The sequence below is a fragment of the Ctenopharyngodon idella genome, chromosome 13, assembly GCF_019924925.1.
Source record: "Ctenopharyngodon idella isolate HZGC_01 chromosome 13, HZGC01, whole genome shotgun sequence".
In the NCBI taxonomy this organism is placed as follows: domain Eukaryota; kingdom Metazoa; phylum Chordata; class Actinopteri; order Cypriniformes; family Xenocyprididae; genus Ctenopharyngodon; species Ctenopharyngodon idella.
This window is the reverse complement of record NC_067232.1, coordinates 30,671,036-30,686,165: the sequence shown is the minus strand read 5'-3', so window position 1 is coordinate 30,686,165 and position 15,130 is coordinate 30,671,036. Positions and strand designations below refer to the sequence as shown.

At 39.4% G+C, this 15,130-nt stretch overlaps 1 protein-coding gene across 14 annotated transcripts in view; it reads right to left on the bottom strand.

Annotated features, from left to right (window-relative positions):
- Window positions 1-15,130, bottom strand: part of nrxn1b (neurexin 1b) — a 97,663-nt gene that overhangs the window by 37,318 nt on the left and 45,215 nt on the right. For all 14 annotated transcript variants that reach the window (XM_051917744.1, XM_051917747.1, XM_051917751.1 and 11 more), the window contains 5 exons: window positions 11,813-11,935; window positions 8,847-9,228; window positions 6,301-6,491; window positions 5,903-6,076; window positions 1,446-1,565 (listed from right to left, as the gene is read on the bottom strand). In XM_051917744.1, coding sequence (XP_051773704.1) covers window positions 1,446-1,565; window positions 5,903-6,076; window positions 6,301-6,491; window positions 8,847-9,228; window positions 11,813-11,935 — 990 coding nt within the window. The remainder of the gene's footprint in view (window positions 1-1,445; window positions 1,566-5,902; window positions 6,077-6,300; window positions 6,492-8,846; window positions 9,229-11,812; window positions 11,936-15,130) is intronic.

Here is a 15,130-nt window from a genome sequence, read left to right as displayed (position 1 = left end):
TGTAGTTTGTACTGAAGTGCTGATTAGAAGTAAATAAATGTTATCTACAATTTGAATAAGTCGGCAGCACATCAAATAATTAATCTAAAATGCAAAGTGGTGCACACCTAAGGATGAAATTAAGCAACGTTTAGAGCTAATAAAGAATTTGAATTTTATTTGAATTTCAGTTGTTGCACCACTTAATATGAACAAATCAGGGATTTGAATTCTAAACTGTGATTAAATCCTTCATCTAATTGGTTAATTGTCATCGTTAATTGGTTATTGTCGGAAGAAAATCAACAGGCAAAATAAACAGTTTTTGTGTAATTTAAACCTCCTCACATGTAAGTTTAAAGTTAATCGCTAATTGAGATTTAAATCTGAGTTTAAAGTTATGCGAACTAAAACCAGGATCAAAATGATGGTTTAAATGTAAGCTTGCTTATTTTCAAACAAGGTTTAAAATTTGGTGCATCAAAATCACTATATACACTTTGATTTAATCTAGATTTAAAGGGTTAGTTCACCTCTAAAAATTTAATTTCTGTCATTAATTACTCACCCTCATGTCGTTCCACACCCGGAGTTAATGAAATCAGAGAGATTTCTGTCCCTCCATTGACAGTCCACACAACTACCACTTTCAAGCCCCAGAAATGTAGTAAAGACATTATGAAGTAATCCATGTGACTCCAGTGGATTAACTTCAATTTTATGAAGTGCTTTGTTTGCGCAAAACAACAACAAAAAAATGATCACTTTAATTACATAATATTATTCTCCAATGCATGTTCACTCACCTGCTCTCGAGTCAACACGTGATGCTCTCATTAACATGCGTTGGAGATTCATATTTGTGCAAACAAAGCACTCACAACACTTCATAAAATTGAAGTTAAACCACTGGAGTCACATAGATTACTTTATAATGTCTTTACTACATTTCTGGGGCTTGAAAGTGGTAGTTGCATAGCTGTCAATGGAGGGACAGAAATCTCTCAGATTTCATTAAAAAGATCTTCATTTCTGTTCTGAAGATGAATGAAAGTCTTACAGAACGGGTGAGTAAATGATGACAGAAATTTCATTTTAAGGTGAACTAACTCTTTAAGCTTAATCCTTATTGGTGCATCCCACCCTCAGGATCAGCTCACACAGAACACATTTTTGTGCATTTTTATTGTTTTTGTAAAATTGGTAACTACATTTTTGTAGGTAATATTGTGAAATGTTCCATGTTGAATATAAGCACATAATTTTTACAGGTTGAATCTTTACAAAAGAGTTCATAAATTGTAACTGGATGACATGCACTATTATAAACATAATTATGCTACTTCTTTATAACAGCAGTGTCCAGCAGTGGTTACCCTGGGGAACTGCTATTGTTAAATATGATAACACCACATATCAAGCATCTGTTGCACTTTTTAAAATAGGATGCAAAAATTCTCACTTACCATCATTACACAGAGGTCCTCCGTATGTGGTCATACTGCAGTCGCAGGTGAAGCCCTCCCACTGCTGGAGACAAACGCCCTGATTCGCACAAGAATCCTCCTGACAGGTTGTGCTGGGCCCTACAGGAACACCATCAGCATCAGAGAGAGATCAGGCACCACAGATGTTATACCACTACAGTAATATTATGTTATTATGGCTTATTATGTGTAAATTACGTTATTATGTGATGCTTTGTTATTAACACATTAAATTCAATAAACCCAAACGTGCTCCCACTTTATACTGAGTGTACTAACATTTAAATAAATCATTTGATACGATGTGAACACATAGAAGAAATCAGAATAGCAACTACACTTAACATAAACAATACCGGACGAAGAACTGAGGAAACACGGCGCTTATAAACATGAGGAAACGTAATCAGGATGAAACAGTACAGGTGTGTGGGATTAATTAACAAACGAGGAAACTAACTAGGAAATCAGGCAAACAGGAACAGAGTAAAAATTAAACTAGAACAGAACATTCATGTTACAAAAGGGTTCATGAACCATATATTTTAAGAGTAATTTTTCAGTGGAGTACAAGGGCCCTATCACACACCCAGCGCAATGTGACACCAGGTGCGACGCAAGTGTTTTTTGCGAGTTTCAGACCAACGCAGTTATCATTTTCACGTCCTGCACCACATTGTTTAAATAGCAAATGCACTCGCACCCATCTGTTCCCCCATGGGTGTGCTGGTCTGAAAACGAGGTGTGTTCAGGTGCATTGTTGGCGTGTTGCTATTTTGAGGAACTGAAACCGACTGCGCCATTGACCAACAAAAATCTGGTCTAAAGTCAATGGCGCAGTATTTTTTTTGTTATTTAAAGAGCGTGTTAGTAATATGCGCCTATATGCGGGTGCACAACACACGTACATTCTGCTTATTACACACACAGGGACACGCAGCAGAACACAAACATGCCAAATATTAAAAATAAATGGATCACAATGTAAAAGATTATTATTGTGTACATAAAGATAAATATGCTTTGGTGGAATCTGGCTTGTATCGTAGATGGTCCACTTTAACCTCGCACATGAGCAGATCCGTTTCCTCGCTAGAGAAGCGCTCTGTTTTTCCGCTTGCAAATTCCACCATGTAAATAGCAAATACGCCATGGTGCGAGCGCAGCTGACTTTTAGAGGAAATGGGAGATGAGACTCTGATTGGTTTATTGCACGTTATGCCCAAAACACACCCATGACTCATTAACAGAATAGGGACAACCATTTTAGACCATGTACCGGGCACACAGAACATTTTTCCTGTTGTTAAACTAGCAAAAGTGGATTCGGACACGCCCTAAGTGCACTTGCGCTGTGCTCTTTAGTCCATGTGCTTAGATCATTAAAGTAGGGCCCCAAGTCTTCAGTGCCATTTTCAGGGTATTAGCAACACAAATGCTCTGATATATGTATTGTCCGGTTAACAAGTGTAACCTCGGTTCTCTGAGGGAAAGAGTGAGACACAGACCACTCTATGGGAGTAGTGCCCTTGAGTGAGTGCTCTTGAAACTCTGTTTGAATGACTTACTACGGCCACGTACACACTGTAAGTTTCAGGAGTGACAACCGCATTTAAATGCGGGAGTGAATCCCCTAAATTATCGTTACATGTGTGTACAGAACACGACTCACTCTCGAAAATGTGATGATTGACAGCTTGGAAACCATAGCGACGTTCTGGCGTCTATCGTGTTTGGTAACCGTTATTGTGACCAAAGTAATATTACAGTGACAAAATATTCGTTATTTTCAGCAATTTAACTAAACACACTAACACATTCGACGGAGGCGTCGTGTTTTGTTTGTGCTTGTACAGCCTGTTTCACACAGAGCGCGCTCTTTGTGTGTTGCCATGATCACTCATTATAAGCGTTTTTGGGCTTGTTGTTTAAGCTCGTCTCATAAAGCGAACAGGGTTTATTGAGTTATTAAAGTGAGCAGACATAAATCAGATATTTTGGTCTTATTTTCAGCATAAAGCATTTTAATTTATTTAGGATTATTATGGGCTTATTCTTGTTCGCTGATTTTTCTAGCAAGATCTGGCAACTCGAATGAGAAAAGGCTCGTGCTTTCCTTGTGATTCACCTCACATACAGAAGAGAGACACATCTCCGATGAAGGTTAAAAAATGTCATTAACAACTAGTTGTTCAGTTCGGTCCCCTACACACTGCATAAAAATTCTGTAAATGCGGTTGTCACTACCTGTGTTTTTCGGGAGTTAATGCGGTTGCCACTCCCGTGTTTTTCTGAACTGTGTGTGTACAGAACGCGATTAAGCACTAAAAGGTGAACTGACAACCGAATTTAGCTGCAGTGTGTACGTGGCCTATAAGACCAGCCAGCAGCCCATTCATACTTAGGGCCTGTTTATACCTGGTCACTTCATGTGTTACAGATCGGATAGCTATCTGATTTGTTAAAACAGTTCCATTTACACTTGCCCACATTAATGTGTCTCCGCAAAACAGATATAAATCTTCAGTTCCCAAGCTATATGCAAATTTCACAGGGTTCACAATGAAAGCAACAAATATGAGCTGCTTTTTATTTATCATCAGCCGCAATAGAAGAGAGAGCAGTTTTCAACAACCAGATGCATTTACACTTGTCCAGTTTCATCAGTTTCCTCCTGAAGTGGTTTGAGTTCGGATTTAAATCTATCTCGAAAGCGTTTTGGGGGGGTATTTATTTTATTTACCTGGTCTTTTCATGATCAGAGATGCAGGAGAAGGCGGCAAAATGCATAGTGTTACTTGCCTCACTTTTATATTTTGGTTTTTGAACCTTTGGTTTTATTTCCATGCATCAGCACATAACGGCACTTGTATTTATCTGCCGTGTATGTACTGTACTGAATGTACTGTAAATGTTTTACAGAGTCCATTTCTGCTGAAAGTGAGCAGAAATAAGATACATTCTCTCTACTTTTAGTCTGTCAGTCACGCTTGCCAGTAAAGTGAGTGAGACACACACAAACTCACAGTTTTATCTAATCATACCTCATCAATTATGCTTCATTTTCACGATTTAGTACAGTTGACTCCTAGAGAGACTGCATGGCTGATCTGAAAACCCTGCATCCAGAAACAACAGGTGAAGTTTAGCCATAAATGCCTTTGTAAAGCTACCGTCAGCCCAGTTCTCATGACAAACTCCACTGCTGTGCACATCTCAATCTTTCTTCAAACTCAATCTTTTCCTCAATAGCTGTCCACACCTGAGCCTGCAGTTCTGCCATGTAAGCCAACAAAAGCAAGACTTTTGAAGCAAATCTTTATAGACCTTATCCAAAAGCTGCACCGATACTCTTGTGCGGCAGCTGTGGTGTGGAGTTTGATAACAGAGTCGTCCGGTGCCCGGTGCGCAGCCAAGACTATGGGACCTTCCACAAATCCTCTCTCTGTCACCCCATCCATCACCAAAAACGCACTGAATCCCAAAATTGAGACGTCTGCTCTTACTCATGGAGAGTTTCTCAACACCCTAATGAAATTTCACATGAATATCTTGATCCCTTGTGTGCAACTCATGCCACTTTGCAAGCGAGGATATTCCAATATATTTTAAACATTTTTCTTTGATTCCTCCACCTTGTTTCCTTTCCTTATATGCCGCCCTTGAATCTTAAGAGAGAGGAGCAAGGACGCAAGGAAAGGAAATGAGAATGCATCAGTAATGAATTGTGAAACACCCAGATACCGTAAGAGGACAGAGCAGCTGCCAAGAAAAAGGTCAATGTGTCTTTTATGTAAAACAGGGATATAATGAAAACAGAATGGAATATTTATGTTGTTTGTGGTGAAACACTGTGTATGAAAAGTAGATTTCAAGCAGCAACGCAGCAAAAATTATCCTGTCTATTTCAGAGTGTTTCCGGCAGAGACTGAAAACTGCTGCCTTTGCGTGAGACACAATAAACATCTACAGCATGACAGATACAAGAAATCTTATCACAACAGCAATAACACTGAGAGTGTGATATGATTACTGAGGTAAACTGAGTAAATAATGATAAACTGAGATGCTGACAGTGTAGAAGAACTACATGCATGTGCAATGCTATCATATTTCACAAACTCTAAGCCTAAATGTGTGCAGATTAGGGTTAGAATAAGTTGACATGTACTTGCAAAGTTACTTATAGTCAGTATAATGTCTGTTGGTGAGCATCAAAATAAAGTGTTAGCAGATATTAAGCAGATAATAAAACAATTTGAATCTTAATTACATTTATAGGTAATAAGGTAGGTAATAATTGAAAACAATTATGTATTTAAGATATAATCTAGAGCCAGCTAGTCATTGTTGTAAAACAAACCCTCAGATCTTGTAGTATCAATAATTATTACATTATTCCACTTATTACACAGAAAGAAAAAAGATGTTGTCACCTTCACATCCTCTCTCAATCTGTCCAACACAGGCCAGCGCTTCTGACATCAGGTCTGGCAAACGGCCGTTCAGATCCACAGACGCCAAACAGCCTTGAAATCCTTCTTTTGCGTGAACTAACTTGGGTAAATCTTTGTACATCTCCTCGGGAACACCGCCAATATAAAGATCACCTGCAAGGAGAGAGCATAATGTTCATAATGATATAGTTAAATATCATATATTGTTAACATACCTCTCTTTCTCTAAACTGTAAAATGATATCAGTTCACACAGGAACATAATATATTATGCATTTATTATTGTATACAATTCATTTGTGGATCTAAAACATTTATTTTTTAAATCAAAACTATAATTATCATTGTCACATATGTTAAAATCACATGAAATCTACCTTTTAAGTCCAGGTTTTTGGCCCCCACAGTGGTCTGGGTGGTGATTTTGGTGTCGATTTTGACGGTGTGCAGGTTATTTGTGTCTTTGGAGATAATGACATTGTGCCAGTGGTTGTCATTGAGAGGTTTGTTTGAGTTTCCTTTGATGAGATGAGCACCGTTTCCCAGATCTGAGACGTAATGCAGGTAGCTGAACAAAGATATAATGAAATTAAAACAACACACATGCAGCTGCAGAACAGTCAGATAATGACTAATGCTTTGTGATCATAACTGTAATCAAAACTGTACTGTAGAAAGCTGTACCAAATTGTCCATTATCAGGTGCAAGCTGAATACAGTTTACCCATATGGAAAAGAAAATCACAAACAAGATCTCTAATATCTCGATTGCTTTTCTCAGATAGAGATGTGATTACATGGAGACATTTTGCTGAAGAAAATTTGTACTCTTGAGAAAAAGACCTTAAACTGACATGATTCAGAAGAAATCTAAATATCCCTCAAGTTGTCTGCAATGAAAAATTCAATATGAACTCAAGCATTTCTTATCAAAGTCTTCCAGGATTAAAATATTTGAGCTATGTGATCAACTTTCTTTTATTAGCTTTTACATTTGTAATGCACCTTATAATGCATTGTGTGGTCTCATGAATAATTGTAACCACAGATATAATAATTATCTATTCACTGTTACACCTTTAGAAATTATAATGCATTAAAGCATGACAAACAACCAATTTCAGATGCAACAAGGAATCTGCAAATATTATAATGCATTTTAACTTTAGTTACAGTTATTTATGAAAAGATATAATGCATTATAACATACATTATGAATATCTATATAATGTGCTCAATGTCTCTGTCTCAATGCCTCCTTTATGTTTTCTGACCTGTTGAAAGGCAAACCTGAGCAATAAAATCACTGGGTAGGGATGAATATTTTCAATTCTGATAGCACCTCGATTGTCAATATGATTGATTATGGATGACATATGGATGATTTTAAAAATCTAAATGTAAATAGGTCTAATAGAATAAAAGTAATAGTAACAAATATAGCTGCGAGCAGCAATTATCTTGGTTCAAGCGTTTTAAGGCTTTTAAGCACATATGCGTAAAAAGATATTACGTTTTATTTAGCAAGCATGTAACCACTTAAATCATAGAAGGAAAAGACCATTTATAGCGATTACAGGCAATTTACCATAGAAAATATCTGGTTTTTTAACAGTTATAGCGCCATCTATAGTCCGATCTCCATAAAAGTTGGCATGCTTCTTTAGAGTTATATGCTGCATGTGCTCACTTAATTTTGTGAAGTTCCGTGTTTTTGTTTAGGATTTATAGGTTTTTGAGTATATTTGTCACGCCCTTTTTCTAAATGACCCTGTTATAGCTACCCAAAGTGTAAAGTTCAACTTTTTTTTTCATAATTATTGATCTAGAAAGTCTAGAGAATTGTACTGCACTTGTCTGGTTCCGATCGGTCGAAAACCTAGTAATAGTTCGCAAAAGTATGTTTTTTACATAATTGCGAATATTTAATGAACAATTTGATTGACAGCTGTGGTTCCTGAGGCTAATTTTTTCAGTATGAACAGATCTAACAAATTATATGAATATTTTGTGTATGTGTGAAACACCACGTGATTACAGGGGCGTAAAACTCATTAGTGGCCGATTTCTTTCAAAATTCTTACAGACCTCTAGGGCCATGAGTCGAACATGCCCACCGAGTTTCATTCTGATCAGCCTCCGTTACCCTTGTCTGATAGCTACTTAAAATTCAGTGGCCGATGGTGGACATGCTTTTTGAGATACGTCAATGTCCTCATAGACAGTCATGGCACCTCAGACTAAGACACTGCATGCCCATTTTCAAGTTGAACTGTGAAGTAGTTGTAGCCATTTTTATGTTTTTTTCCAGTTATAGTGCCAGTAGCCGTGTCCTGTTTTACACGACCACAGAATGAGCTCTTACATACGTGTGCTGAGTTTGGTGAAAATATCTCATTACGTTCACGAGTTATAGCCATTTTAGTAAAAGTGGCTCCACTCACTTCGAATGTTTTGGCAGCCCTTAGGGACCATGAATCGGGATTTCAACTTTTTTTATAACTATTGACAATCAGACTCCAGAGAATCTCGCTGCACTTGTTTAGTTCCGATCGGGTCAAAAACGTAGGATTAGTTCACAAAAGTAGGTTTTTAAAAAAATTCAAAATACCTGAAAATTTAGCTGAATTTCGCAAATCCGTATTGTCCATCTTGGAAATTTTATCAATCACAATAGGTTTTCAGCGCTACATGCTTGAACCCCTAATAATTGAAATATTCGACTTATATTTCATACTAACATGTGCACATATCTTCATTTTTTCATTTGCAAGGATTATAAAATATTTTGGAAGGAAATGAAGGTGTTGAATGAATGGATTAATGAATAAATTAATTATTAATGCACACATTCACATTTAAACCATGTACAGCAATAAGAGCATCTAACTGTAATGCTCGTGTCTGTCTCTCCACAGCGTACCCCTTAACCAGCTCTACAGCTATGAAGTCATTCCCATCTCCACTGTTGAACAGGATGAGTCCGTCGGATGAGGTGGTCTTGAACTGGAAGAACAGGTGCATGGAGTAGTACGCCTGCAGTGTGCTCAGAGTCATATAGCTTGAGCAGGACTTGAAGGTCACCGGATCCGCAATGATGTTCTTGAAACCGATCACGGCGTTGACTTCGCAGTAGTCGATGTCTCCGTTCTTGCAGAGGTCGATGTACGGCTTGCCGTTAAATGTTAGACTCTGGAGATGCCCAATGAAGTTGGAGGGCATGATGGGCAGGTAGCGTTTCTCTGTAATAATTCCTGTCTCTATGTTATGAAACTCCAGCTGTGTGTGGTCACCTGGTATCTCTCCTGTTTCATGGCAGAGTGTTGAGAAAAATTAAAGGTTTATTTCATGTGGATCATAAAAACACAACAAACTTCTAAATTACAATTGTGAAATGTTCCTTTACCCGGGGTTGAAAGCGGGGTTTAGAACGATGATAAGAAGGATTAGTTGACTTCAGAATTAAAATTTCCTGATAATTTACTCACCCCCATGTCATCCAAGATGTTTATGTCTTTCTTTCTTCAGTGGAAAAGAAATGAAGGTTTTTGAGGAAAACATTCCAGGATTTTTCTCCATATAGTGGACTTCACTGGGGTTCAACGGGTTGAAGGTTCAAATGTCAGTTTCAGTGCAGCTTCAAAGAGCTCTACACGATCCCAGACGAGGAATAAGAGTCTTATCTAGAGAAACCATCAGTCATTTTCTAAAAAAAAAGAAAAAATTATATACTTTTTAACCACAAATGCTCATCTTGCACTGCTCTGAGATGCTCCACGCACTACGTAATCACGTTGGAAAGGTCACGTGTGACGAAGGTGGAAGTACCGATCCAGTGTTTACAAAGTGAAGTTGGAGGAGAAATTTTTTTTTCACCCTACCACGGTACTTCATTTTTATTTTTACTGTAATTAAATTACTTATCCACTGAAAAAGTAAAGTAAGGGATTACTGTTCATTTTTAGGTAATTTAATTACAGTTACTTATAATGTACTTGCGTTACATACTGTAAGTTAGTTCAACAGTTCTGTTTAAATCAATATTGAATTTAAAATCTAAATTTGTCGTCTAAAGGTAAAAGTGAACGCTGCCTCTTTAAAATCGTTAGCTGTAGTGCAGTTGCGCGTGAGTTCGCAACTTCGAACCAGTTGGCTGCGTAGTCACTGTCTGAAGATGTCGGCAGAAGCGAGTGGCTGTTTTGCACAATGGAAATAATCCAATTACTTCACTTTTTTGACACAGGTAGGCAAGAACATTACGGTGAAATGTAAGCTATGTCCTAGAGAGAAAAAACTGTGCGTCTTCAGTCAGCGCGCTCTTGACCAAAGCGCACACACATAGCCGCCTTTGGCGAGTGTCAGATTTTCGCGTTTTTTTACACATAAACGTTCAAATACACACACAGTTTTGTCAAAATGCCCGTCTTGGCGTATATTTGCGTTGGTTATGTGAATGTGAACAGCATGTGTAACAGTGTATTGTCTCCGTCCATTAGGTCTTAGTGACAGCAGCCTTTAAAACATGCTACTGTCTGCTATTGGCTGTCTGTATTATAAATGATAATCAAACAACAAAAGAAAAGCTTTAATAAGGATTAATCTATATTTAATTTATACAGTTATGACTATGCATTATTTTATATTTGATTATTCAATTTCTGTGATATTTTTACTTACTACTATTAGACCTACCTAGAAAAAAATATATGCATTGTTTTATTTGTATTTTTATATATTTTTACCATGGTATCGAGTATTGTGCACTTTTGGTGGTATCGGTACTGACTACTAGATTTTTGGTATAGTGACATCCCTATTTGTTACTAAAAAAAATTCAAGTATTATAAAGTAAGTAAAAGTATTATATTATATGTTTTAATAAAGTTAAAATGTTTTAAAAAGCTATAAAAGGCTAAACTATTCCATGTTTGTCTAAATTATTAAAAGAGTTTCCTTTCTATTGTCTATCTGGTCAAGGTTTATAGGGATTTTAAGAAGTAATTAGTAAGTTACTTATTGAGTAATTAAATTACTTTTCAGACAGAGTAATTAGAAAAGTATTTTAAATACAACATTGATGATGTAATTAGTAATTAGTAATTAATTACTTTTTTGAAGTAACTTACCCAACACTGGTCATGCGTGACCTTTCCAACGTGATTACGTAATGCGTGGAGCGTCACAGAGCTAGTGCAAGACGAGCATTTGTGGTTAAAAAGTATATAAATGTTTATTTTTTTAGAAAATGACCGATGGTTTCTCTAGATTAGACCCTTATTCCTCGTCTGGGATCATGTAGAGCTCTTTGAAGCTGCACTGAAACTGACATTTGGACCTTCAACCCGTTGAAGCCCAGTGAAGTCCACCATATGGAGAAAAATCCTGGATTGTTTTCCTCAAAAACCTTCATTTCTTTTCAAATGAAGAAAGAAAGACACAAACATCTTGGATGACATGGGGGTGAGTAAATTATCAGGAAATTTTTATTCTGAAGTGAACTAATCTTTTAAGTGCAGTGTAAAAGTGCTAATGTTTTACTCAACACTAATAGATATTTAAAATGTGTTTTCCAGCTAGAAATTTTGGATGAATAAGTCCAAATGGATTTGGTTTCAATGCCACATTCCATGCACAGCATCATGAGACAATTAAGCAATGTTAATTAAACTGTTCATGAAAATATGGCAAGGAAAGAATAACACTGCTAGATTATTAATCATGTATGCCCATGTTTTTCAGTTAATCCAATCATAATATCGGGCATTGCCTTGGGATGACACGAATGCACAAGTGAACTTGCACAAGTAAACTATATAGTCAGAATGTGTAACTCCCGTTGTAACAATGTAAAGCAAAAGAACAGAAACCGGAGGAAACAGAATAGGATACCTTCCACAGTGGGCAAATCATCCACAGACAGCTTCAGACTCTTCCCTCTCCTGATCACTCGCACCGTGTGCCATTCATTATCATTCAGATTCTGACCAGCAAACAGGGTCTCAGGTCCCTTGCCTGTGGGACAGCCCAGATCACAGTTAAACATGCACCCAAAACGCAATGGAAAAAAGAACACATGCTCTAAACAGCACAGCTGGCCAACAGTGACATTTAATGTCACCTTTAATTTTAAGGCCACACTCTTCCCTGTCAACTCTTCTCATGTAGGCGATGTACAGTTCAGAGGTAATATTATTTAAAAGTTTTCTGTTTCAGGCGTGGCACTGTATGTTCATCGAGTTATACTGTTTAATGATGCTTCTTAGGCACTTTGCGGCAAGATGCTGCATCTCGTTCACACTTTTTCAGGTAACAGGGTTACAGTAAAGTAATCCGAGACATTTCCTATCAAAAGCTACTCTCAATGCTGCGCTATGCGCTATGGGAACGAGAATACCAACACCACCACACTGGAAAGTGTCTGGACCCCTCAAGGTTGTGTATTGTGTGCACACAAACACAAAAAAAAGTCTCAGACATGAGCTTGGGATGTCGACTCAAGGACGTGTGAGCCCGGAGTAACATGAACATCCAAACTATAAAATCTGATAAATGTGTGTGGAGAGGACCAGCCTGCCGCATCACATACTTGCTGCAAGGGGGCGCCTCTTGCTAAAGCCCTGGAGGGTGCAACCCCCGGTGGAATAAGCCCTAACGCCTAAAGGTGAAGCTTGACCATGCGCCTCATATGCTAGAGCGATGACATCCCTCACCCAATGTGACAATGTTTACTCGGTGGCTGCTGCCCCCCGGTTGCGGCCCCCATAGCAGATGAAAAGTTGCTCTGACTTACGCCACTGGCTAGTGCGGTGGACTTAAGTCTAAAGAGCACAAACTGGGCACAATTAGTGAAGTTTCTCCTGCTCCAGTGTGATGAACAGGGAGAGGACAGAAGGCTTCAAAAATGACCAGATGCACGGTTGAGAATAGAACTTTAGGAAGATAGTCAGGGTGAAGTAAGGGAGGGAGGGGCAAATTCTAAGCAGGATGGCGAAAATCGACAGAGCCTGCAAATTCCCAATTCTCTTTAGCAAAGTAATGGCCATAAGAAAATCCGTCTTTAGAGTCAGAAGCTTGTCAGGCACTGACTCTAGTGGTTCAAAAGGGATCTTGACTAGCGGGAGGCCTCAGCTTCCTCACTCCATGGATGAAGCGGGTGATCAGAGGGTGCTTCCTGACTGGAGCCCCATCAATCAGGGCAAGGCAAGCCGATATGGCATTCACAAATACCCTGAGAATAGGGGGGCATGTGCCTGCTGATAATTTTTCCTGCAGAAACTCCAGCACTAAAACAATCTGGCAGTGAACTGGGTCTACACAATGTGCAGTATACCACCTTTCAAAGACACCCCATTTAAAGGCATAGTCTGTACACCATCAGCTGGAAGCCCAGCATCCTCAGTTTGTCCCCCTCAGGGGCCAAACAGAAAGGTTCTAAAGCTCGAGCCAGGGATGAAATGTATCCCCTGTGCCTGAGACAGAAGGTCCCTCCTATTCGGAATCGCCCAGGGGGAGATGTCGAGAAGGGATATTATTTTTGAGAACCAAATTTTGGTTGGCCAACGAGGCATCAGATTGGTGTAAACATATACAGGCGCAGCTTGGGCCACTTATGCTCCATGGCATTCAGACCTAGTGGGGGCTGGGTGACTCAGAGAGAAGTAGAGGGGACATTGTTGTGGTGAAGAGGTCCACCTCTGCTTTGTAAAATCTTTCCCAAATCTGCTCCCACATTCAAATGCCCAGTGGTGTAAATCACCGTTAGTGACAGGAACTTGTCCTGGGCCCAAAGCAGAACCTGCTGCGCTATCCTGTTCAGATGGTGCGAACACATTCCGCCTTGGCACTTTATGTCAGCAACTACCGTTGTGTTGTCCACCCACACTAGGACACGGTAGCCCCTTAACTGCTGGAAGAAGTACTACAGGGTCAGAAATACATCCATCAATTCTAGGCAATTGATGTGCCAATCGAGATGACAACCTCTCCAGATCCATTGGGCTGGACAGCCATCTATGACCACACCCCAGCCCACGCAGAGCATCTGTCATTAGCATCAACAACAACACTTGCCTAAAGTGGGATCCAAGATGAGGAACCGGGGTCTGAGTCACATAGAAAGGGTACGAAGCTTGCAGCGTGTAACCCTTACCATAAGCATGGGTTTTAGAAAGGGCATGAAGCACTCTGCATGTGCCCTTACCCTTATTTGCCTCTGGGGATTGGCCCCTGGATGAAATCTCCTGGCTCTGCCACAACTGAAATAGTTTCACGCGCGGAAGGCCCAAAGGTATCACCGTGGACACAGCTGCCATAAGACCTAGAATTCTTAGAAAGTGATGGAAAGTAATTTCTTGACCTAGCCTAGACCTCGCTCAAGTTGTATAAGATGGACTCAACACGTGCGGGGGACAGCCAAGCCTGCATGGTGACCGAGTCCCATACAACCCCTAAATACATTGTCCTTTGGGCAGGAGAGAGAACTCTTTTCTTAGCGTTGAGTCTCAACCCCATAGATACAAGATGAGTGAGGACAACATCCCGATGTCAAAGCGCAAGCTCTTGAGACTAGGCCACAATCAGCCCCTCTATGTCATTTAAAATGCAGATGCCCTGGAGTCGCGACGGAGCCAGAGCTGCATTCATGCATTTTGTTTATGTGTGGGGTGACTAGGCTAGGCTGAATAGAAGAAACCGATATTGGTATTCTTTGCCCCTGAAAGCGAACCTCAGGAACTTCCTGCGTTGTGGCAGAATTTTTATATAAAAATATGCATCCTTGAGATCAATTGTGACAAACCAATATTTGTGTTGGATCTGAGGCACAATCATCTTGATCGTAGTAAGCATCTTAACCTTGTATGTTCTTAGAGAATCGTTCAGACCACGGAGATCTAAAATCGGACGCAATCCCCCTCATTTTTCTTTGGGAACCAGAAATTACTGACTGTGAAAGCCTGACTCTGTCTCTGGAAGAGGAACATGTTCGATGTTCCCCTTTGCCCAGAAGAGTTTGCAGCTCTTGTGACAGCAAATGCACCCGCTCCAGTTTCACGTAGTGGGGACAGCGCCACTGAAACAAGGAGGCCGGTGTGCAAACTGTATTCTGTAACCCCTTTCTACTGTCTTTAAGATCCAAGGAGAGATACTTGGCAGTAGTTTCCACACTGCCAACTTCTCTGAAAGGGGCACCAATTTCGATACCTCGTC